We start from the raw sequence: 26,744 nt of genomic DNA on the forward strand, positions 1-26,744 counted from the left end.
CTTGACCACAGAGCAGGGTTTCTGTGGAGGCTGAATTACGAGTCTCTCTGGGTCAGGCCCAGGAACTTGATAGAATGTGAGATTCCCTGAACAGAGCATACTGTAGCTGTCTCTCTGCTCCCACAGATTTACACTTATCCAAACATGTAAACTGCTTTCAATTATTATCAGGGAAATCAAAAAGAAAACGCTTATCACTAAAGGGTAGTATGAGAGGTGGGTATGGAAGAAGGGAAGTCTTTTGCTAAGGGAGTCGGAGAAGGTGTTTATAGACTGACAGCGTATTTCTATTCTGTTCTCTTTTACTACAAATTAACTAAATCATCTTTTCCACAGCTGGATGCCCCTTGGACTCTAGTTAACCTACAGCAAAAGAATCCCACTAAGTTACTGCTCAAAGTGTCACCTCAATTGGCTGTGTGGTGACTCTGCTGGTCATGAGTACTCACACGTTTCTATAGGATGGAATTTTAGGGACATTTTCCCCTTTTTGTTTAAGTCCTCATCTATCCTGAGCATTCAGATGATGGAGTAAGAAACAATGGCAGGTCATAAAACAAGCACGGGAAGGTAGAACCAGATTCAAGTTCAGAGTCTTGGCTCACTTGCTGGGTGACTTACCCATGCATGTCCTTCAACTAAGATATAAGCACTTACTATATTAGAGCCAATGTTCTTAGTACTGTTGCCCAAATCTACCAATAATTGTCTCCTCATGTGTAAAATGGGAATCATTTATCATTTTACCAATACTTTGTAGGACTGTCTGGGGATCAACTGAGACAACATGTGAGTTTCTTATCTACTGTAGGCACACAATAAGTAACAAGTACTATTTTGGTGGTGCATGTTATTCCTTAAAAGTAAAGTTTGAAGGCAGGGTGCAGTGGCTCATGCTTGTAATCCCAGCAGTTTGGGAGGCCAAGGCGGACGGATCACTTGAGGTCAGGAGTTCTAAACCACTCTGGCCAACATGGTGAAACGCTGTCTCTACTAAAAATACAAAAAATTAGCTGGGCGTGGTGGTGGGTGCCTCTAATCCCAGCTGCTTGGAAGGCTGAGGCAGGAGAATCGCTTGAACCCGGGAGGTGGATATTGCAGTGAGCTGAGATCACGCCACTGCACTCCAGCCTGGGTGACAGAGGAAGACTCAGTCCCAAAAAAAAAAAAAAAAAAAAAGTAAAGTGTGAGTAGCTTTTGTGTTTCAGCACTCTTCAAAGGTACCTGAAGTGAATTTGCACCAAAGCAGCAGCTGCATTGCCTCAGTTCTATCTTCACCTTCACAATGTTTCCCTTGGTCAAAACTTCACTGAGTCATCTCCATGTTCCAAGCATTCAGCAAATAATGGCAAGGCAGAGCCACCAGAAACGTACGTCTGATTTTCATGACAAAGGCGGTAATGCTGTATTAGCTAATGGAGACACTTTCTGTATTGCTGTATGGACATATGTAGCAACACAAATTGGAATAATAGGGAACCTGTCCCCTGTTGGCAGAGTCACCCTAAAGGAATGGAGAGATCAGTAATCATCCCAGCTGGTATACTACTGAATTGTTTAAAAATATATCATAATTGATGCCAAGTGAAAGCACTATATACCCTTAAGATATGGCATTATTGAAGAAATAAATTTGAAACTTTCAAAAGCAAACAAAAAAATGGTAAAGTATAAGTTCTGCCTAGATGATGAGCTTGTTAAAAATCAGAGTCAATGTCTCATTCATCTTTGTTTCCCAACCTCTGTCAGAATAACTTGCACATATCAAGCTCTCTATCCATGTTTGTGGAAATAAATGAGTAGTTAGAAATTAATAGATTGGTAATAGATAAATACATAATTTCTCAATTCAAAGAAGTCACTGAGAACCTGGGAAAAAAGTAAATGTGTGTGTGTGTATGTGTGTGTGTGTGTGATGAGGGATAAGGAGACAGTAGGGGAGGCCAGGTGCTGTGGCTCACGCCTGTAATCCCAGCACTTTGGGAGGCCGAGGCAGGCAGATCACAAGGTCAGGAGACCGAGACCATCCTGGCTAACAGGGTGAAACGCCATCTCTACTTAAAAAAAAAAAAAAATACAAAAACTCAGCCGGGCGTTGTGGCAGGCACTTGTAGTCCCAGCTACTCGGGAGGCTGAGGCAGGAGAATGGTGTGAACCCGGGAGGTGGAGCTTGCAGTGAGCCAAGATCGCGCCGCTGCACTCCAGCCTGGGCAACAGAGCTAGACTTCATCTCAAAAAGAAGAAGAAGAAGAAGAAGACAATAGCGGATACTGTGAAATCTCTATCAAATTCCCTCCCATCCACAAGTTAAACATTTAGTTTACAGAGACAGTAAGTCATTAAATAATTCTTTCTAGGTCACTGCAGACTATTTACTGTTCCATTTTTTTCACATGTGATTAATCTGAATGTGCAAATTAGCGATTTCAATGGGATTTGACTCACTTCCAGAGTCCTTGAGTTCTTGATGACATTTTTTCTTAAAGTGAGGACCCTGCCTCCTTGTTTCCCACCCTCTCACTCTCTGGTTACCTTAAGTAATGAAGCCACATGGGAACACATCAGAGATTCTGATTCGAAATGCATCTGATTCCTTCCTGTTTGGATCAGTTTCTCAGCACTCAGTTGATTTCTGAAAGCACATCAGTTCCAGGATGTGCAAGACCCTGGGACAGAGTATTCTCTCTCACCGTCTGCTAATGAGATAAGTGCCGCAAGTTAACAGGCAGCCACGGGAATAACAACGAGCACTCCAGTATGCATTTCCTCTAATTACCCATGTTTATGTTCTTGCTGGTTTGAGAGGGATTTCTGTGATGAGACAAGGCCTCATTCCTTTTCCTCCCTCCCCTAACGCTGGCCTTCTAAGGAATATCTATAAAATTTCCTCCTCTACTGGTAGGATTGTACCACTAATTAAAGCACTGTGGACTAACATGGCCATCTGGATCCCATCTGTTGTTCTTCCAGAGACTGAGAGGGCGGCGTGGAGGGCCAGAGCTGATCACTAGCTGATCAACTAACCTTCGTCTCTGGTACTTTGCATCTTAGTGAGAATGTCAGAGATCAAGAGGCCACAACTGAATGTCACTTATGGGGCAGTAGAAGCACTTCCTCTGTTATATTGGTGTATTTACGTGGACTCAATTATACCGAGTCTTTACAATAGATTTAGTGCCATGTGGATCCTACAGATGGCATAAAAACAATATATGATATGGAGGTTGGCAGAAAGAGAAAGAAAGAGCAAGGAGAGAATCTTCAAGAAGAACAAGATCCATGTGGGCTTATTTCTATACCTCCAATAGCACCCTGTAGGAAGTAACAAGAGTGACCCACCATTAAGACCTATCATATACCAGGTGTTTTTCATAGATTCTTCTAAGCCTTGTGTAACCTAAATGTCAGCCCCTGACTGTCCCTAAGTTCTCCAGCTTTTTGAAGTCGTCTTGTCTTTTAACATTTAAGTAAAAATGGACTTGAATGTCCATCTTAGGTTCATTAGGAAACTTGGGGTCTTTCTCAATATCTCCAAGGGTTCTTAGGGTGCTCATATTCCTTGTAACTTCTCCTGTTTCTGAGTTCCTTCTCCCAAATAATGTATTTGATATTGCCTTGCATTTTATTATGAAAAGTAGCAAACAGATGCAAAAGAAAAGAGTGCAATCCGGTATTTAACTTCAACAAGGGCCAATGTGTGATTAAAATTTTAAATCAATGCCATTTCTTACCATAACTGAATCATTTGAAAGAAAACCTTAGACACATTATTATTCCCAGGAATAATAATACTTCATTCATTAAAAATTCAGTGTGTATGGTGAACAGACTGCAAGGTGATTCTCACTATTCTTATTTTCTGGTGTTTGTACTTTTGTGTAGTTCCCTCCTTATGAGTGTGGGCAGAATGTGTGACTTCTCCCTAACCAATTGTGTGTACATAAGACTGTAATATCCATCCTTCTAGCAGATTCTCTCCCTTGTTGATTGGAAAAATCCAGCTGCCACATTGTGAGTGTCCAGTGAAAAGGGCTATATGGCAAGGAACTGAGGGCGACCTCAGCTGACAGCCAGCAAGAAACCGAGATCCTCAGTCTGTTAGCTTGTAAGGCACTGAATTCTGCCAACAACTGCATGAGCTTGGAAGTGGATCCTTCCTCAGTTAAGCCTCGGACAAGACCCGAGCCCTGTTGGACACTTTAATTACAGCCTTGTAGAGAACCCAGCTAAGGTATGTTCAGACCTGATCCACAGAAACTGTGAGATAATCAATGTGTGTTGTTCTAAGCCTCTAAGTGTGTGGTAATTTGTTACACAGCACTGGTTAGCTAACACAGATACCTAAATGGCTGGTAAAGCTTTATTTCCGGATGTGTCTGTGAGGGTGTTCCTGGAGGAGACTGGCATGCGAGTCAGTGAACTCTGTGGGGAAGAGCTGTCCTCAGTGTGGATGGGCACCATCCAATGTAGTTTCGTTGTATCTAGGGGCCCAGATACAATAAAAGGCAGAGGAAAGGTGAATTCACTCTCTCTCTCCTGAAGCAGGGGTACTTTTATCTCTTGCCCTTGGACATCAGAATCCAGGTTCTCTGGCCTTTGGACTCTGGGACTTGCACCAGCTACCGGCTTCTCAGGCCTTCAGCCTCAGATTGAGAGTTACACCATTAACTTGCCTGGTTTAAAGGCCTTTGTACTTGTACTGAGAAACACCACCAGCTTCCCTGGGCTTTCAACTTGCAGATGACCTATCGAGGGACTTCTCATCCTCCATAATTGCATGAGCCAATTCTCCTAATAAGCTCCCTTTCACATATCTATTTATCTACATACATATATCCTATTGGTTCTTTTTCAGGAACACTGACTAATACAGAATGTATCTCCGAAAGATAGGGACATCAAAAAAAATTAGCACATCTAAAAATAAAATAATTTCTTAACGTCATGAAACATCCAATTGCTCTCCAAATTTTCAGAATTATAAAAGTCCACACGTTGCATTTAATTTTAATGTGTCTTAATTCTCCTTTTGAGATTACCTTTTAAGTAAGGCAGTTTAGCTATCTAGTTTCACTCTAGCCAATCCAAGTTATGTCCAAAAACTTCACCTTCCCACTAACCACATCCATAATAAGCTGCTTCTTAAACAATGAGAGCTCTCACTCTCTAAAAGAAATTCTAAGCATACCTCTTAAAGTAAAAACCTAGTATATCTCTACTAAGTTTATAATCATAAAGAATGTGGGTATTTGCATTCCCATTTTACAGATGGGAAAATTAATGTAGGTAACACATATAGAGAAATGATAAATAGCAGTGGTTTCCAAGAATGATGACTATTTCAGTGTGAAATGGAGAGAGTGGCGGTGGCAAAAGATAGAGTTAAGTAAAAACGTGGATGGTGAAGGGCCCATTCCGCCTTGTTAAAAGGTTTGAACGCACCCTATAGACAATGAATCACTAGTGAATCACTGAGCAATTTTAATTATGGAAGCAACATGATCAGATTTATATTTAAGGCAAGAGGATTGGTGGCAATGTAGAAGGCAAGCACAAGTCAGAAAGAGTTAGAAGAAAAGTGAGTAGTCTGAAGAAATTGGCCACATATGAGACGAGGGGGCTGGAATGACTATGCATCTTATTCTTAAACATGTCTCTTAGGTAATTGATTATTGACACCCCACATCCAAAGAATGTGACAATTAACTGAGATGTCAGAGTCAGCCTTTTCAACACTTCTAGAGAGAAATTTTCCAAAGATAACTCTCTTGTACTTCCATGGACTTTTAATAGGTATGTTTATCATAAGATAACCTTCTAAAGAGCTCATGATAGCATATGATCAAACTCCTTATTGTACAGTCAGGAGGAATCAGCCTTGTTGAAGGAAGGGGCTTACCCAAAGTTACAAGTTGGGACAAAATTTTTGCTTCCAATTCACTGCTGTTCTTACTAGAACTGTTTTCTGCAGCATCATAGAAGTTCTGAGAAACAATTAGGCCCACACTACCATCAATAGGCAAATATGTGTGCCTGACCAGACAGACAGAGAGGTATTTTGAAAGACGCCAGGAATGAAGCTGGTGAAGAGGCCCAGAGTTTCAATCCTATTCCTACTCAAGATTCATCACCCTCGTCATCTTTACCATAAGGAAGAGGGCATTTAGAAGCACAAATGAGATTGTTAGTGACAAAAAGGTACTTATACACCAGCGAATTTCATCCTCCATTTTGCTGAGGTTCAAAGAGGTACAGTGACTTATCCTTGGTTATGTATGCAACTATTGCAGAGCTGGATATTGGACTTAGTAGGCCTCCTGAAGCCGAGCACTGTGCCTGCAAGAGCATTCCCAACTCCTGTCTTTCTGCTCAATACGTGGGGAAGAGATGAACAATTTGGGCTACTCAAAATGTGGTGGGCATTTGGGCTCTGGGGAGAGCTTCAGCATCTCTTCTCTCTTTTCATGTTCTCCAACTCCTCAAGCAACATACACACATACCATAAAGATCACTAGCCAGCTATTTTCTGTCTTGAAAAATATTTATGATAAGAGTTTTCTAATTAGGGAAAGCCATAGTTCATACACAAAACACACATTCCTAGGCTCTTTGCTTTTTCAGAAGATGCATTAATCCATAAGTAAATATACTCTGTTGCCAAGTCACTACCATGCTATATCTCATGGCAAAAGGATGCCAAAAGGTATGAGCTCTTGGTGAATCGCAGCTGTTGACAGCCACGTGCTGGACTTTTACCGGAGGCATTGCTGTAGGTGGTTAAGTTTATGGGCTCTGGTCAGTGATGACAAAGTTCCTGGGTTCAAATCCCAACACCCCCAGTTATTAGTTATGTGACCTTGGACAAGTAAATTAAAATCTCTGTACTTCAGCTACTTTATTTGTAATATCGAAATGATTTTTTTTAATTACGCGTCTTCTGGGCCTATTGCAGAATTAAATAAGATAATCCGTATGAGGCACTGTATGTGAATTTTTGCACGTAGTGAACACTCGAACCAAGAGAGTATATTTCCATTTGAATGTAAGAAATTCACAGAGACAGCTTCTCTATAATAAAGGTAAGAATCAAAACTGAGTTTCTATAAATTACTTTATATTGCCTAGAGAAAGAAGTCATGGCAACAGATTGAATATATTTTAATTTAAAGTAGAAAATTATATAGGAAAAATAGATATATCTTCCAGAGCTCAGTCTCAAAGCCCACATTTTCTTTTGAGTATTTTAATCTCCAAAACATACTTAGTATATGGTGAAATTGCCTCCTTCTGGGTTGAGTAATGTGAGCTATCATTACCATGGTAACAACAAGGCCAATAACTTGAACTCCAGTCATAGTAGCTACAATAAAGTGGAATCAGTTTGGAAATAATTAGAATCCATACTTTTTGAGACTGAAATTCATTGCCTTTAAGACTCAATCAAGATTCCTGGTGGTAGTCTGGAATCAGCTTAAATCAAGATACATCTATCTTCAACAAGAGTATAGGACAAAAATCCAAAATAGGAAAAAAAAAAAAATCAAATCATCTTATCTTTCTGGTGCATTTACTAGTCTGATGAGTCATAAGGAAGTAATAACCCAGAGGTTAGAAACGACGACATAAGCAGAATTCCTTTCATTCCATGGGTAAAATTGAATTTTAGTGAGTTCCAAACCTTTTTTTCATAAAAAGAAGGCAAATAGACCCATTTTTAAGTTGAAAATATTGACCCATTGTGTTTTTCCTTCTATAGTTTTGTCAATTTCAAAATTATAGAATGTAGAAATTATGAGAAATCTTTCAACATGATTTTATGGATTTAACAAAAGTCCAGAGGGATATGTGCGACTACAGTCCTAGTACTTACAAAGGATCCAGGTGAGATTAGAACTCAAGTCATAATTTTCTGTCTTGTCTACTGTATTAGACTATCCTTATGGAGAATCTAATATTTCATGTTATGCTTCAATAAAACTTTTCTATCTAGTAAGGAAGTAGAGATAATTATTAAATCACTTTCCAACTGCCCTACAACATGGGAAAAACAAATAGTGATGAGTGGGTGTTGACAGCATCTCAGAAATGCCTGAAGATGCCTATGATTTGAGAGAGGCTAAAATCCTGTAACTTAACACTCCAAGGCATATTTATATTCTGCAATTATTCTTCTCCACCCTCTAACTTCTGCTGAAAAGGATCCCTTCCGGGTAGCTAATTTTCTCTCATTAACATCCTTCCAAACTTTCTCCCCTCTCCCACTGCATTTTCAAACATCTTGTCAAAGGGAGATTCCAGTTAAGAGAGTCCTGGCTGTTTGAAAGAGGTTGAAGGGTTCACACTCCATTCAGGTGTCTTTGCTCCTCAGCTGCAGGAATGTGGGCTCTTTGGGAGGTAAGAGACTCTAAAAGGGACAAAGAACCCTCTGGAGCCTCCATTCGTGATGATGTTTCCTTCCTAGTTCTGCAAACCAAGAGTTCTGTTTTGTTGGTAGATCCAAAGGAGACCTCTCTGGAAGCCTCTGTTCTGCACAAGATTAATTGAATGGAATAAGTACCTGACCAAGCAAAGAAAGGGTCTTGAACTAACTCTCAGAGACCTGTCCTGCTCCAACTCTGGCCTAGGTTCTGAATGTTTTACTTTTCACACTTGTATCTAGAACTGATCACAACCTCCCTGATCTCCCCAGTTGCAGTCCTTTAGTTTTTTTGGTTTTTGTTTTTTTTGTTTTTTCCTTGTCTCTACACTTGTAATCCAACTATCTCACAGCCAATAACCTAGTCTTCATAAAGCCAGGTTTTTCATTGTCTCTCCCTTCTTCTTTATTCAACCCCTATACTGTTCCTTTGACCAATTTGATAAAATCCAAACTCCTCCACCTTAGGACACACCCTCCTTTCCAACCATGCCTATGGATTTGTTCTTCCTTGCTACTAACTCATTGATGCACACCTCTCTGCTCTTGCCATTCCTGCCAGCAATGTCTTCCTATCAGCCCCTCTCTGTTCAGCTGGGCCTCCTTCTCTCCACACCAGCAAGGAAGTGCCATGCTTCTTCAGCCCCCGGCCCATTCAGTGTGAGGCCAACAGCATGGCAACAGCCCTGACCCCTCTCCATCTGCCGCTAAATCACAGCAGCTGACTTTTAGACCTTGGGTGTTGGGCCTGCCCAATCCTCATGTCGTCTCACCTGTTATATCGGTCCTGTCCCTAGAACTGATCTTTGGCCTTGGTCCTTGCTCTTAGGTCCTGGCTGAGTTATCTTCCTGACCAGATTGTCCTCTCTATCATTCTTCTCTCTTCTGAACTTTAGCCAATATATGGGCTCTACTGTCTGTGGACTGATCTCCAAAACACTGTTCAGCCTGCAGACTCCCACCCACCTCTGTGCACCTAAAATAATAATAATATCGAACAAAATAAAGTTGTTTGATGCTCATAATAATGGCTCCCATCAATTGTCTATGTATTTAACTTTTGTTATTTTCTAAAGTTTTATTTTGTATTTTGTATTTTTATTTATTTAATTTGGTGGTATTGGTTGTTCATTTATATGTTTTATTATATTCTCTTTATGAAGCATTTTATCAACATTATCTTATTTAAACCCCATAATAACCCTAATCAGAATATATTCATATTTGAATTTTTATATGAAGAAATTAATGTTCAGAGAGATTAGGTAACTTCCCCAAGGTCACATAACTTATGAGTTGCAATGATCTTTTGTCAAACCTGACTTAAATTCTCTCTCTTATAAAAAGGCTTTCCAATTAATACTTAACTCCTTGGCTCATGCTGTCAGTTTGTGGCGCAAATTTGTGGACTGCCTATTCTGTGTGCTTCAACTATTTGTATCTCAACCCTTAAAGATTCTCAAGGACAAGAATATTTTCAAAAGCAAAATAATATTGATTCTTCCAAATGACAGAGAATAGAGTCATAGAAAATGGTATTGGCTGAATCAGTCTACCTTCACGTACCCTCAGAGTGAATTGGGGGGCATAGTAATATGGTGTTTAGAAGTATGGATTAACCCCTCAAGTGACCTCTTTGATCTATGACTCAAGCTTCATTATTAAATGGGCACAGTAATGGCCAAGCCCTTGCTGCCTCATAGAGACAGAGGATACTCCACCAGAAAAAGACCCACAGCTTCTTACTCATGATGGCTTAGATGAGAACAACACTTTACAGCTCACAAACAGAGCAGCATCAGAAACCTCATCCCAAACCTTTGCAGTAGGCAGTCATCCCTATCACTATTTTAAAAAGAGGTGATGGAGGTTCACAGCAAATAAATAATTTGTTCATAGTCATTCAGTAAGAAAGAGACAAAATTAGTACTCAAACCCAAATCCCCTGACTCAAGCCCAATACTCTCTCAGTCATGCCACATGGCTACCTCTTCTTGCATGAAACAATTCAGTGATGCAGGCTCCAGATAAAGAGAAAAATCAGCATAAGAAATTTCTATTTCTAAAGATAAATAGATGCCAATAACTTTCACATTCCCCAGCTAAAAATCCTTCTTAAAAAGCCACGGCTGGACCCCATCCTAATGCGACCTTGATGAAAAGATCATGTTATGCTGCAGCCTCTTAAACCCTTTTGTCCTACCAAATGTACGTCTCCCTTTGCCTTATTTCCCTTGGTCACAGAAATCACATATACAGTGGCTAAATGACCGAGGCTACCAGGGATCTATAATAATTCAAATACACAAACATGAGGCCTAATTTTAGACTGTTCCAGGATAGTAGACATTCTGGGAGTCTGCAGTGCTTCTGGTTTGGTTGCCGTGTTTGTGGCTCCTTGCTAATTAGCAGGAATGGCTTAAAGGTCACTCAGAGCAGTCAGCCCCATCATGTGAAATAGAAGGAGGACTGGGGCAGTGAAAATAACTCAAGCTATGAATTGCATTTGGAACCTGCGTTTTTACTAACAGACAAAAGCTTTGTGTCTTGCTGGCTGAGTTCTAACACAGAAATTTCATTTGCTGACCCTGTCAGGGACAAAGAGAACCTGTTTCTTAAATGCAGAAAGGGTAAATGAGTCTCTGCTCATCTGCAAAGGAGCAGACAAGCTATTCACACCAAAAATATACTCTTTACCTTCACATTAGTCACTGGCACTCTGTCTCTGGTCTTCATGACCTTCGAGAAATATTTCTTCACTGACCCAAGGACAGTAGTGACCTTCATGTGGTTTTCACAGCATTGCTACAACATGAGAAGCCAGGACGATAGTGGCAGGGACATCTTTATTAGAAGAGAAGGACCCTATATATACTGATCTTTACCTCCAGGTAAATAGAATCTCCAGAAAAGGAGCATATGGTGAAGAGGAAGGGAAGTCCCCACAACAACGCCCACCAACCCTGGGGAGCACAGTCAGCTAATGAGAAGGATCCATTTAACAAATTTTGTGAAACTCTTTGTATTAGTCTGTTCTTACACTGCTAATAAAGACATACCCAAGACTGGGTAGTTTATAAAGGAAAGAAGTTTAATAGACTCACAGTTCCACATGGCTGGGGAGGCCTCACAATCATGGCAGAAGGCAAATGAGCAACTTAGGTGGTGGCAGGCAAGAGAGCTTGTGCAGGAGAATTCCCATTTATAAAACCATCAGATCTCATGAGACTTATTCACTACCATGAGAACAGTATGGGGGAAACTGCTCTCATGATTTAATTATCTTCACCTGGCCCCATCCTTGACACGTGGGGATTTCTACAATTCAAGGTGAGATTTGGGTGGGGACACAGCCAAACCATACCACCCCTGTTGTGTGCCAAGAATAATACCAGGTAGTGTGAAAGCAGAAAGGAATTGGTCAGAGTCTCCACCTTCACAGATGGCATAGTGTAACAGAAAAAAATAGATACGCACTTTAAAAACTACTATAGATATTTATTTATAAAACCATTTAGGCAGATAGAGACATGAGCAATCAGTTCTACCTGGGGCTGGGTGGAGGATTCAGAAAAGTCTTCATGAATAAGAGGTCACTTGAACTTGGCAATGAAGGATAAATATAAACACATTTTAGGCACAGAATAACACAAGGAAAGGGCAGACCAAACGAAGAAAAAGTATGAAAGAAGATAAAGAGATGCCAAGTACATGTGTGGAGGATAATGACCATTTTGTGATAGCCTCAGCCAACAAAAGATTTTAAGCAGAAGGTATAGGGTCAGCTTTGCATGTTAGAAAGGGGATTCTGATGGTGGTGTGAAATGTGGAAGAGAAAAAGCAAGCATCTGAGCCAGGAGTGACTATATAGGAAACTACTTAAATAGACAAGGGGAGAAGAGATGAAGACCTGACCAAGACTAAGACCATGAGGGTGAGAGGAAAAATCTTCTGTCTCATAAAGACACTGAATGCTGTTGATAGATTTTTAAAATCTTATTTTTACAGTGAACTCAATGTGTGGATGGTTCTAGAGTCAGCAGAGCACTTTCATCTTCATGATCTGATGCCCATCATTCCCTAAACCCAGTGACGTAAGCAGAGAAATTATCTAATGATGCCATTTTAGCATCATTAGAAGTGGAAACGATGCAGTTTTATAAATTGGAACTTTTAGGAACTGAAACAAAAAACAAATGAAGACGAGGGGTGGAGGTCAGGGTGTGGGGAGGGTAGCCCAGAGCATGGAAGAGCCAGGATAGCCAGCCTCAGAGACACAGGCAGGAGCAAGGGTGCCTGAGGGTCAGGGGACAAGGAGCATCGGGAGAACAGAACGACAACCAGAAAAGGGGGTGGGGTGGCAATCTCTTTTCCGACACTTGAAAAAAGAGAAGAAAACCTTGCTTGACTCCACTTTTCTTACATGCTACCGTTCCATTCCTCGAAAACATTCTTTTTACTTGCTGTTCCCAAATCCTCTTTTCCCATTCACTCTTGAACCCATGCTAAAAAGGCTTTCTCCACCACCACCCCATAGCAAGTCTTGTCAAAATCATACAAATGCCTCTGTTTCTAACTTAATCATCAATTATCAGTCTCCATGTCACCCATGCTATCTGCAGCCTTTAATACAGTTGATCACTTCCCCCTTTTTTATTACACTCTTCCCTTGGCTCCAGGACCCCTCACTCTCTGGGTTTTTCTCTTACCTCACCGGTTTCTCCTTTATGGGTTCCTCCTCTCCTATGACCTCTTCATGCTGGAGTGGCCCGGGGCTCAGACCTTGGTCATCTTTTCTATTTGTACTCCCTTCCTTGGTGATCTCAGTTACTTGGCTTTGAGTTTCCTCTATATGCTAAAGACTTACAAATTTAAACCTTTATAGCTTCAACCCAGACCTCTCTCCCAAATTCTAGACTTGTATATCTAACTTCCCATTCAACACTTCTGTTTTTCTAAATAAATATTTCAAACTCAACATTAAAAGAAACTAAACTTCTAATCCTCCTATCTCTCCAAAAACTTGTTTTACCTTCTGGTATCACTATCCTTCCAGTTGTTAGGTAAAATATCTTGGAGTCCTCTTTAGCTTTCTCACTCTTTACATCCAATCTAGCAGCAATTTCTGCTGGTTCTAGCTTCAAAATGCATCCAGAATCTAGTCACTCATCATAATCCCTCTGCTACCATCCTATTCTAAGCCTCCACTATTTCTCATCTAGATTACTGCCTGTTATAGCTTAAACTGTGTTTCTCTCTCCCCCTTCCCTCTCTGCTTTCTCCAAATGTGTTAAAATCCTAACCCTCAGGACATCAGAATGTGATCTTATTTGGAAACAGTGTCATTGCAGATGGAATCAAGTTGAGATGAGGTCACATGGGTGGGACCTTCTTTCAATATGACTGGTATCCTCAAAGGAGGGGAAAGTTTTGATACAGAGAGACACACAGAGAGGGGAAATGATGTGGATACACCTAGGAAGAGGACAGCCATTAGAAGGCAGAGGCAGAAATTGGAGTTATGCTGCCACAAGCCAAGGATTACCTGGAGCTACCAGAGGCTAAAAGATGCAAGGAAGGGCCTCACCTAAATGCCGCAGAGAGAGCACGGCCTGACTGATACCTTAATTTCAGACATTTCACCTCCAGAACCCTGAGATAATACATTTCTATTGTTTTAAGTCACCAAGTTTGTGTTACTTTATTACAGCAGCTCCAGGAAACTAATACACTGCAATAGCCTCCTAACTCTTCTCTGCTTCTACTCTTTCCTCCTGGCCCTTAAATTTATTTTCAGCGGAGCAGCCCAAATAATCCTTTCGCTGTAAATAATGCCCTGTCACTTCAAAACAACTCAACATTCTCAAATGTCACTACTCAAAACTCTCCCATGGCTCTCCATCTCATTCAGAAGAACAGCAAAGTCCTCCTAATATACAGGTCTATGTGGCCCTGCATGTTCTCTCTCCTATGGCCTCTAATCACATTTTTCTCCTCTCCCTCATGTCCTCTGATCTAGCCTCTTTGATTTCTTTATGCCTGTCACATCTTTTCACATTTTAGCAGTCTGCCTGGAAAAATATTTCTCCAGGTATTCACAGCCTTCAAGCTTTTGCCTAAATTTCTCCTTCTGGAAGTGCCTTACTCTGACCATCCTACTTAATGCTGTCAATTGCCCTGCTCTTCTCCAAATCCTAATGCTAAATTTCTCAACCTTGATCTTTCTCTCTCTCTTTTATTTATTTATTAATTTTTAATTTTTTTTTGAGACAGAGTCTCGCTGTCATCCAGGCTGGAGTTCAGTGGTGCAGTCTCGGCTCACTGAAGCTTCAACCTTCAAGGCTCAAGTGATCCTTCCATGTCAGCCTCCCAAGTAGCTGGGACTACAGGTGCATGGCAGCATGCTCTGCTAATTTTTTTTTTTAATTTTTTGTAGTGAAAGGGTCTCACCATATTGCCCAGGCTGGTCTTAAACTCCTGGGCTCAAATGATCCACCCACCTCGGCCTCCCAAAATGCTGGGAATACAGGTGTGAACCACCATGCCCACCCCATCTCTTCTTTAATTCCATATCACTTATTATTTATTAGAATACCTTATTATTTTCTTATCTATTACATATATATTTTTTGCCTATCTCTACCCACCAAAACATAAGTTGCAGGAGGCAGGGGTTTTTGTTTGTTTTTATTTGTTCATTGCTTTATCTTAAGCGTATAGGACAGTATATAGCACATAGTGGGAGCTACATAAATATTGGCTGAAGTGCTTAAATAATTTTTTTGCCTTATTATTTTGCTTAGAGACAGTGCTACATTAAACATCGACAGAAACAGTGATGTGTATGTGTGCACCTGAGCATCCATGAGCACTGGTGTGGAGGAGAAGTTACAATTTGGAATTGAGTTTAATTCTCAATTCTGGCCATTTCTAGCTGGACAACCTAATATGAGTTACATCAAATACCTTGATTTCATAATTGTAGAATGCACAGAATAATTTCTACAACACACAGTTGTGAAGAACAAATTAGAGAATACATATAAAAGTGCTTTGGCAAACTGGAAAGCACTCTAATACTGTAATTAGTAACATTTTGTGTTTGTTGAGACTTGTTTTTTCTTTATGGTTCTACTCGTTGTCAACACTTTCTGATTAACCTGGAAATTTAGTTAGCGAGGAGAACATGATGTAAAAGAAACAGAATCTAGTTTGGCATTAGACCTATGTGTCGGCTTACAGACTTGAAGTTGTGGGCAGCAGCTTTTGAAGTCCCTTTCCATAGAGGAGAGCCATGAGGTGTCTGCTGATTGAAGCAAACTAGACAGTACAATATTGGCTTGTACTTTCCACTATTTTACCTCTGAAGTCTATAACATAATTATTTTTATCCTTTATATCGCTTTTAAATCACTAGGAATAAACCTAAGCAAACCATTTTGACTTGTGCTTTTAACTTATCTCCAAATTCAGAGGTTCAGTCTAAAGAAATCTCTGAACGAAGTGAAAGATTCATTTAAAATCATGTTTTCTGAACAGTATCTTGCTCAATTATATTCTTGCCAGACGAAGAAGAAAGTTGTCCTGATAAGAAGGAGCAGTGTCAATAGCTCTGGAGCAGTATACCAGAATAAATATTATCATACTAGTCTTTTTCCAACATGTTCTGAAAAGGTTAATGACTTTGCCTGCTTGATTTAGATACCTTTGATCTTCTTAGCAAATCCTGAGGTTACCATGCCTCTTTGGATTTGGAGTCTTGGCAGACTCTGCAAGTATGTGGCTCAAGGACATGAGTTGAGTGGAGGGAAGTGCAGGAGTATGGGAGAGCAGCCAGCATTGAGAGACCATCCAGATTTGGGGAGAGGGGTCTCTGAACTGGATGATCTCCTGCTCCAAAATTTAGTTCCTTCTTCTATAACAGGAAAATAACATTCATCCCATTAAATAAGAATTAAATGATATAGTATACAGGACATATCCACTACAGGGCTTAGCATGTATTAGGAGCCCCCAGAGTCATAGCAATTATTGCAATTGAAATGAACTTGAAGTCACATTTCTAATCAGCATTAAGCAAAAAAGACACATTAATTAAAAGAGCTAAAGTACTTAGGAATTTTTTTTAATGGGGTGAGTCTTGTATTGAGCCTGAAGATTACACAGGATTTTGGCAAGTAGAGAGAAGGAAAAATGGCCTGTTAGGCAGGACAATCATCATGATCAATGCTGTGAAGGTAGAAAGAAGCACAGGGTGTCATGCGCGTCCATGTGAAGAGACCACCAAACAGACTTTGTGTGAGCAATAAAGCTTTTTAATCACCTGGGAACAGGCGGCTGAGTCCAAAAGGAAAGTCAGCGAAGGGAGATAAGGGTGGGGCCGTTTTATAGGATTTTGGTAGGTAAAGGAAAATTACAGTCAAAGAAGGGTTGTTCACTGGCGGGCCGGAGTGGGGGTCACAAGGTGCTCAGTGGGGGAGATTTTTGAGCAAGGATGAGCCAGGAAAAGGACTTTCACAAGGTAATGTCATCACTTAAGGCAAGGACTGGCCATTTTCAGTTCTTTTGTGGTGAAATGTCATTGGTTAAGGTGGGGCAGGGCATTTTCACTTCTTTTGTGATTTTTCAGTTACTTCAGGCCATCTGGGCGTATATGTGCAAGTCACAGGGGATGCGATGGCTTGGCTTGGGCTCAGAGGCCTGACACAGGGTGCATTGAAAAAAAAAGTGAAAAATCAAATGAGTTTGGGGATTAAGTAGTACAATCATTAGAAGACAATATCAGATAGCATGTTGGATATTTATTGTTATTGTCCATCTTGTACCTATCTCCCACCCCTTAAACTGATAAAGAACCTCCCTTGTTATAAAAGAAAAAATCCATTTCATGCTATTCAGACACCTCCCTCAAATCAAACAAGGATTATCAAAAACATAACTGAGCAACCAACTATCATAAGACACTTGAAGAACTAAAACAGCTAAAAAGAGGCAAAACAAAGTTCCCCAAGCTGAAGAACTAAATACTTGAGTAGGTAGATTAAAGTAATGCAGTCACTTGAATATAAATATCTTTGGAAATACATAAAATAATGTTATATTCATAACAAATCAACTTTAGAGAGACTACAGATCAATAGTTAAAAAGTGGGCCCGGAGTGGTGGCTCATGCCTGTAATCCCAGCACTTTGGGAGGTGGAGGCGGGCAGACCACGAGATCAGGGATTGAGACCATCCTGGCTAACACAATGAAACACCGTTTCCACTAAAAATACAAAAAAAAAAAATTAGCCAGGCATGGTGGCAGGCGCCTGTAGTCCCAGCTACTCAGGAGGCTGAGGCAGGAGAATGGCGTGAACCCAGGAGGTGGAGCTTTCAGTGAGCCAATCGTGTCTCTGCACTCCAGCCTGGGTGACAGAGTGAGACGCTGTCAAAAAAAAAAAAAAAAAAGAAAGAAAAGAAAAATCTCAATAGACAGATAAGCAGCGAATTACAGGACTAGAACATCAAGTAAGGATAATTTCTTAAAACACAACACAATAGAGATGGGGGAAAAAAAAGCCAAAACGCAAACATGAACCAAACCAAGCAAATTAGAATTCTTACTGAGACTTTTCTAGTGGACCATGTAAGGAAAGAAATTCTCTGGGGTTTGGATATTCAGGAGGGTGAAATAGCTGCCCACTGTTGTTTGGCCCACCACGTAGAAGATGAAGTCAAGCAAGTAAAAGGAGGACTGAGCAATAAAGAGAGGCAACACTGTAACCATCCAACAGGTTCATTTTTCAAGCTACCTGGATAGAGTCATTTGATCCAGACAGCAGAAATGCAATAGAGAAAGAGTTTAATTCATGCAGGACCAGGTGAATGGGTGGCCAGAGTTTTATGACTCAAATTAGTCTCTATGAAAATTCAGAGGCTAGGTTTTTCACAAATAGTTTGGCAGGCCAGGGAATGGGTACTGCTGATTGGTTGGGGGTGCAATCATAGGGGTGTGGAAAATGGTCCTTATGGATGCCTGAGTCCACTTCTGGGTGGGGACACAGGACTAGTTGATGGGTCCAGGTAGAGGCATTGGTCATCAGAAATGCAAAAACCTGAAAAGGACACCTCAAAAGGCCAATAGTAATATTATCTGCAGGAGTAATTGGGGAAGTTGCAAATCTTGTGACCTCCAGAATAAAGACTGATAGTCATTTATACCTACACCTTAGCAGAATTCAGGCTCTTCTCATCCTCCTAACCTGGTGGTCTTTCATTAGCTTTTCAAAGTTGGTATAGTTTTATCATTTAAACTATAAACTAAATGTCTCCCAAAGTTAGCTTGGCCAAAGTCCAGGAATGATTAAGAGCAGTTTGGAGCTTAAAAGCATGAGAGGTGGGTGTTTGTTACATCAGATCTCTTTCACTGTCATAATTTTCTCACAGTTATCATTTTTGCAAAGGTAGTTTCAATGCTACAATTCCATTTCTTACAATAATGCAGTAGCAGAGACTGAGTTTATCCTCCACATACAACAATACAAAATGAAGCAGACTATATGAAATAATGATTCTTAAATGCTGAAACATAAGCAGGAAAGGTCCCTTATCTCTAAGAAAGAGGAAAACAACTGGAAGCATTTTCCAGGTGGCCATACAGAAAGGAAAAACTCAAAGTCCAGCACTACTACTGACTTAAGGAGACACAGATGGGAGTTCAAGGAGACCAAGTCAGCTAGATTTAATGAAAAAGAATATCAGAAATAAGGGAGATGCACAGAAAGAAAGCTTCAGAGATCTGTAGAAAAGTCTCCTTGGCACTTTGGTTGAGTACTTATCTCTGCGTGAGTGAGAGGAAACTTCCCAAGGTTAGGGAAACAGCAATGGAAAAAACAGTCCACTAGATAATTTCCATACGTCACACAGGGCCGGGATTGGTTTATGTTCCCAAAAGCTTGAGTGAAATGACCTCATAAGACAAGTGACATGCGGTAGTCTTTAGAAGGTTGTGGCTTTATTAATAGTGTTAGATTTTCCCTAGAATGATAACCAAAGTGAGGGACTGAGGGAAAGATCTCAATCAGTTGAGGTTTATTGAGCCAGCTTTAGGGCATGTCTGGGAAAAATATGAGATGCATCTGTGGTTTTTTTCCTGAAGAGATTTGTCAGGAGATTTAGTATTTGTACATTTCCTTAAAGGGTGAGGAGGGGCAAGTAGAAAGACGGGCAGGTAGGCAAGAAGGTGAATAGTTACATTGTTGTGGGACTTTAGCTAGTGCTCAGTAGATCTACATTTTACATAAGATAAGGTAAATGTTTTAAGATTTAAAAAAAAAGGAGTAAAGGAAGAATCAATTATGTAGATATCTCCAGGTGGGTGGAGAAATTATTGACCTTGGCTTGCCTTTGTTCTACACCTGGGAAGACATCATCAGTGTGTAATGGAACAGACTTTTGTTTCCAAAGCTAGGCTTAGTTTATAGACCTAAAGTTACAATGTCCTTGGCATGTCCTTTTTTATGCGGGGCCAGCAAAGAATTTACTTATGAATGATCTGTGGTGGCAGTCATTTGTAGATGCCTGAAGCCTTTTGTGTTTCCATGGGGATCTGGCTGATACATAATGCTAGTAACAGCTATTGATTTGGAAGAGGGTGTTGCATGATTCAAAACTCCAGACTTAATCTTTCCTTTGGCCTAAGGAGTTTGGGGAGCCTGAGATTTTCGAATTTTTCTTTGCAAGACCAAAGGCAACTCTGGAAATGCTCTAACAAAGGTGAGAAGTAACTTTGAAAAAAATTTACTGACTCCAGGTAATGTAATCAAATGCCATTACACATTCCAACTCTATTTAAAATAATACAACAAAATTCAGCACATAGTGACATAAAATTCACAATGACCAGAATCCAGTAAAAACTTGCCAGGCATATAAAGAAAAGGAAAATGTGACCCATAAACAAAGAAAAAATAATCAATTAGAAGAAACTTATAAATGACAGAATGATGGAATTAACAATCAAAGGCATATATAAATATACTCTGCAAAAAGGGGTGGCAAACTTTCTGCAAAAGTGACATTATTGAATAAAGGACGGGTATTATTAGATTTGAAAGCTAGGTGGTGTCTGTCAGAACTGCCCAATTTTGCCACTGTAATGCAAAAGCAGCCATTGACCAGGCATGAATGTCCACACCAAAAACTGGAAACAACCCAGTCATCAATGTGTGAATGGATAAACAATTGTGGTATATCCATGCAGTGGAATGCTCCTCAACAATAAAATAAAGAAACCACTTAAATACATAACAAAAGTCATGAATCTCAAAGCATTATGTGACTGAGATATATGTGATAAAAAGCTAGTTTCAAAATGTTACATATTATATAATTGCCTTTATGCAGAATTTTAGAAAAGGCAAAACTCTAGTAAGAGAAAGTATACCTGTGGCTGTCAGGGATTAGGAATGAGAGGAGAGGATTGACTACAAAGAGGCATGAGGGAACATTTTGGAATGATGGAAATGTTCTATATCATGACTGGCGATAATTACAAAATTGTTGAAATTTTTTGAAATTCCTTAAACTGCATATTTAAAAGGTATATATTTATAAAGTAGATTTTAAAGGAATTAACTATAAAAACTATGGAAATTAACCATTTGAGAATTGAAGTACAAAGTTGGGCTTTATAGTTGAATTAAAAAAACACAATGGACACAGTTGAGGAGTGAATCAATAAGCTAGAAGATAATATAATGAAACTCTCCCCCAAAAACTGAATAACACTCAAAGACTAGAAAGTATGGTAGAATTAGGAAATGTTCAGTATAGACCTAAAAATTCCACCTTATTTCAGAAGGTGACAACAGAGAAAAGAGAAAACAGGAAATGATACTGTAATTCTGATCATGTATCTTATTACTTTGATTAGCTTCTTCCTTTAAATAACAAAAGGCTCCATAAGAAAACTTAAAAGACTCTAGGTTGACCCAGGCCTACAGAAAAAACAAAAGGAAAAAAGAAAACTTAAAAGACAAGACATATACCCTTGGGAACATTTGCAAAGTATGTGACAATGGATCTGCATTTAGAATAAAGAGCAAACTAAAATACATGAGAAAAAGATATATAATTCTATTAAAAAAGAGAAAAGGAAATGAGCAATTTACTGAATAAGTAATATAAATGACAAATATATGAGAAGGTGCTGACTTCCAAAAGTGATGAGAAAAAGGCTAATTAAGATATAATTTTGCCACTGTATTTACAAATATTTAAAAAATAAAATCAAATGACATCAAAAGTCAAGAGTTGATATTTTGAGAAAATGGCATAGCTAGAAATTGCTTATGCAATATTGTTTTATTCAAGCTACAACTTAGTAGTATTTACCAAAGATTAAGATGAAAATCTTATGATCCATCAAGTTTACTTCTAGGAACTTGTTCTAAAGAATTTTTTTTATCTATAGACATACAAGTACAATGATGATTGCATATAATAGCAAAGAGCTGTAAACAACATAAATGTCTAACAGGGAACAATTCAACCCCATTCTACAGAATCCTATTCAGATAGAAAAAATAACTGGGGTAGATCATCATGTAGTGACGTGAAAGATCTTCAAGATGTATTATTAAATATAAAAATCACATATATGGATATTATGCAAACATACATATATGGTCATATTTTTCAATTGTATTTTCAAATGGGTATGTAAATGTATATATTTGAACATTAATGTACAGGGAGTCTGGAAGAATGTATGCCAGAATATTCTACTAGTAATGAGAAATAGAGGGGAGATGAAGGAGAGTTTCCCCATTTTGTTTCATTTGCTAAGAAGTAATTCTTCTACCTATGAGGTTCTGGATGAGCATGAACAGTGGCAAAGGAAATTATTAGCAGGGATTATAGTTGGAACTCCTAATCAGAACTATGATAGTTATGATAGTTTCGATAAATAATACGGATCTAATCGACTTAAGCCCAAGGCCTAAAAATGAATTTGTGAGGCTCCTTTATCTTCTTAAGCCCAAACCCCAGATTTCCAGTTAGTCACAAGGGATAGGGTGTCAAAGAGATAAGTGTCTGGGAATATTGATAGAATAAAAGAGGGAGATCTCTCAATGTCAGACTCTTCCTCCTTCTCCTATAGTCTGGACACTATTACTTCAAAAGGCCACTTGGAAGGGGAAAACAGAGAGAGAAAGCCTGCAGGCGAAGAGCAGCTGGAACAACAAGAAGCAAAGAAAGCCATGGTATCTATTCCTGGGAGTAAATGCGACGCAGGAACAACCTTAAAATAAAATTAGTATTTCGTCTTTTGGGGAGAGGAATGAGAGAAATATGGAAGAACTTTCGCTTAGAAAAAGAGAGCAGCTAAGTGTTAGGCAGGAATCTAGACCCAACATGGCGGCGTTACCCGGCGTAGCAGGCCTTTTGTTAAAGACTCCCTTCACCCTTGTACACACCCACAGACTTACATGCATCAGAGTTCCGGCTGGGCAACCACACTCCCCCATGACCTGCAGCTCACCTGCATTCTACAAGTTCATAAACAGCAGTTTCGGTTAAGTTTCCAAAGACCCTTTCCTCATGACCCTTACTCAACTCCTGCCCTAGTAGTTTCAAGACCCGCCCCCAGGCCCTGTTTGCACAACCCCGCGAGTCCTAATAAAAGGCTATTCTCACTGCCATTTGCCTCGTGTCTTCATTCCCAGTTCGGCTCCAGCCTCAGTTTACCTTTACACTAAGAACCTGTCCTCTCCTTCTATTCTATGTTTGCTCATAGGTCTGGCTGCCTTATTTGCAGAGCCCTGTGCAAATTGAAAAGGCAGGATTTCTTGCTCAAAAGCTATTAAGAATTTCAAGATAGAAGCAGCAGAGCATTTAACCAAGCCCAGAGTCCTATTGAGTGCTAGGTCCTTTGAAACTACACAGCTTGCATACCTGTGAAGAAAACTTGTATTTTCTTTTAAAAACTGCATTTTACAGGCAAGACTGATCAACAGGGATATGGCTGGAGGAAAGAAATGGAGACCATCATGGAAGTCTCTGCCCACAACTCTGCACCCAACACCTACTTCTGCTGCTATGTATTTGTATTTGTCAGGGTTTCAGCAACAACAAACAAAATCCTCAAAAAGGGGTTGTTTAAAAACTATTTATTAAGAGACTTTATACAAAAGTTTGGCAGAGTTAAGAGAAAGTGGGAAGCCACTGCCATCCTTAGGCCTGAAAGAGCAAAGGGAAGTTTGGTTACTAGAACTCAGGGACGCTTGTAACTATAAGAGAAGACCAAGGAAATTAGCTTAAGTAAAAGAAAAAGCCCCTGTCAAGCAGACACCCTGGAGAGGGGAGCCGGGAGAAAAACATCTCTCTCTTTCTCCCTCATGGGCCTATGCTTCCCACTGGTGGGATTGAAAGCCAGTGGGCAGAGGAGGGAGCTGGTCAATGCTGCCCACAAAGATCTGCCTTCAGGGAGCAACCAGGTTAGAAAGGGGAGCTGGACAAATGGGAAGCACCATTGATGGTGCTCCTAGAACCGACGAGACAAACAGGGAAAAGGTAGCCCTCGGAAGCTTCTGGAAAGAGCTAGAAAGGAACATCAAAATAACTTCCAGGCCACACTAGTCACAAATAAACAACATATTCATTTTCCTACCTTAAATTACACTGAGATAGATTGCCCACCTCAGCTCACCACAGGGTTATACAGAGAGCACCAAATGGCACCAGAGACCAAATAGCCAGTAATGTAAAGATGCCTCAGAATTAGATAGTACAAGCCCTTTCCCAGAAAAACAAGAAGTCAGAACCTAGAATACTAAACATGCGATGAGAGGGAATAGTGATCTAGGAACATTCACCTGAGAAAATGTGAATTCAGTGGATTTCTTGGTGAGCACGACCTCCTTAAGAGTATTCAAGAAGAAAGGATGGCAGAGATTCTCAGTAGCTGATTTCAGAGAAGAACAGCCAATTAAGCAATTCCAGGGGCATGAGATCATTCTGCATCCCATAAACACGGTCAATGTTCCCCTATGTTGGTAACAGCCTGTGCTGAAAAATCTAAAGCAATTAGTTTTGTCCTCCCAGGCTTTTGAGCACCTACTTCAATCAGATGAAAAGGTTAAAACAAGAGCTAAATATGCCCTGTTGTCACCATGAGGGCAGCTTTGTGCTGGATGGAAGCATTCACTGGGGTCAATTCATTCAAGATTTGGGAGCCCAGGTAACAAAAGTGGTCACCTGGGACACTCAAAAACAGCAATTGCCCAAAGAACTGGGGACAGGAACATTTAAAATCAATATCACTCAAAAAATAAAACGCAGCTCATCGCGTTCCTATTATAATTTTCCTTTGCCTCTGCTTTAGTCAGGAAATAGTTGGTAATGACAGCTGAAAAACATTTATTTACTCATTCTTTCCTTCATGGTATTTTGTTTTGTTGCACTTATTTTACTGCCTTTTCATCTCTGGTTATATGTGCGACATTTTTATAATAAAAATCAAGAGAAAATACTTCACTGTAATGTCACCCTCTAGCTGTGTGATCTCAGGGAAGCCAATTCATGGAAAAATAACCTTTAATAACTGAAATAAATTTCAACATCATCTTCAAACTCTCACTGCACAGATGAGACATAGAGGGAGGGGATATCAAAGTCCCCAAGTAAGCAAGGGTAACAGTTTTTCTAGACCTATCTACCACACTTCAGTGATTGCTCAGTTCAGTTCAGTCCAGTTCAACTCAATGTTGTAATTTAATTAACATCAAAGGAGTGCCAGGCACATGGAGGGCACGCTGTTCATTGGTATCGGAAGTTTAATGATGAGTTTAACAGTCTCTATGATAACACAATAGAAAAGGTATAGATTTTGGCATCAGAATCATTTCAAGTCCTAACTCAGCACCTTACAAGCTACGAGATGTTTGGAAAGTTACTGGGTCATTCTTACTTTCCACATTTGTAAAAGGGGAATCATACCACCTAAACTCACAGAGTTGTAAGAATTTAATAAACGAATGGATGTAAAATCCCAGCACAATGCTAAAATGGTTGTTTTTTCTAGTCTAAGAATAACTTAAAGGCCTCCAAGTTATTCTTTCTCCATATTCCCATAGCACTTTGCAATATCTCTATTATAACATCTCTAACACTGTTCTATAATTACATGTTTCTGTCTTCCAATACAAGGTACTACATGTTTCTGTAGTACCTTGAGGGGAGGACCATGTATTATTTATTATTGGTAACCCAAAGTGATAAGATATGTGAAAGCACTTCATTAACTATAAAGCACCTGTGATGGTGAGTTTCATGTGTAAATTTGACACATGAAATACAAGCTATTTCATTAAACACTAATCTAGGCACTGCTGTGAAGCTATTTCGCAGAAGTAAGTTGACTTTGAGTTAGGATGATTATCCTCCATAATCTGTGTGAGCTTCATCCAATCAGTTGAAAGGTCTTAAGTGGAAAACTGAAGTTTCCCAAAAGTAGAAGAAATTCTCCCTGTGACCTACAGTGTTGATCTACAGCCAGTGGGCCGCCCCACAGAATTAAAACTTTCCAGCTCGATGACCACATAAGCCAATTCCTTGAAATGAATCTCTTTTGACATAGATATAGATAATATAGATAGACATGGATGTAGACATAGATACAGATACAGATAGATACCCTACTGCTTCTATTTCCCTGGTTGAAGCCCAACTGATACAGATTTACCCTAATATAGTATCACACAAATACTTGTTGTTACCTATTGTCTTAGCCATTAGGGCTGCTATAACAAAATACCATAGACTGGATAGCTTATAGACAACAGAAATTTATTTCTTACAGTTCTGAAGGCTAAGTCCAAGATTAAAGTGCTGGCATATTTGGTGTCTTCGTGAGGGCCCACTTCCTTAGACAGCAGTCTTCTCACTGTGCCCTCCCTTGGTGGAAGAGGTGAGGTGTCTCTCTGGGGCATCTTTTATAAGTGGTCTAATCCCATTCATGAGCAGTTCACTTTCATGACATAATCACCCCTAAAAGCCCCACCTCCTCAAACAACCACTTTGTGTGGGGCAGGGGTGGTTAGGATTTCAACATGTTTTTAGGAAGGCATGCATATGTGTATATGAACATACATATTCAGACCATAGCGGCTACAATCCTTCTAACTTTAAAATTCCATGGCCTTACCTTGAGTCATTACTCAAGATAATGACTCATTATCATTACTGCTCCATAACTCTTGTTAAGACATTCATTTCATGTTTTTACCCTCGATTCTGCCATGAACTGTTGCAGAATTGTTTAAACTTTCAAAGTCTTGTTTCT

General features: G+C 39.8%; 1 protein-coding gene across 1 annotated transcript; it reads left to right on the forward strand.

The window, feature by feature from the left end:
• The first annotated feature begins 1,280 nt into the window (after window positions 1-1,280).
• LOC126942189 (cytochrome c oxidase subunit 7B, mitochondrial) lies at window positions 1,281-1,753 on the forward strand. Its single transcript, XM_050769491.1, has one exon. The coding sequence runs from the start codon at window positions 1,286-1,288 to the stop codon at window positions 1,526-1,528; it is 243 nt and encodes an 80-aa protein (XP_050625448.1). The 5' UTR covers window positions 1,281-1,285; the 3' UTR covers window positions 1,529-1,753.
• Window positions 1,754-26,744: the final 24,991 nt, after the last annotated feature.

This window comes from Macaca thibetana, chromosome 1 (genome assembly GCF_024542745.1).
Source record: "Macaca thibetana thibetana isolate TM-01 chromosome 1, ASM2454274v1, whole genome shotgun sequence".
Taxonomy (NCBI): Eukaryota; Metazoa; Chordata; class Mammalia; order Primates; family Cercopithecidae; genus Macaca; species Macaca thibetana.

Excerpts from the sequence above, each read along its gene's own strand:
- LOC126942189 (XM_050769491.1), top strand. The coding sequence starts at position 1,286 with ATGTTTCCCTTGGTCAAAACTTCACTGAGTCATCTCCATGTTCCAAGC.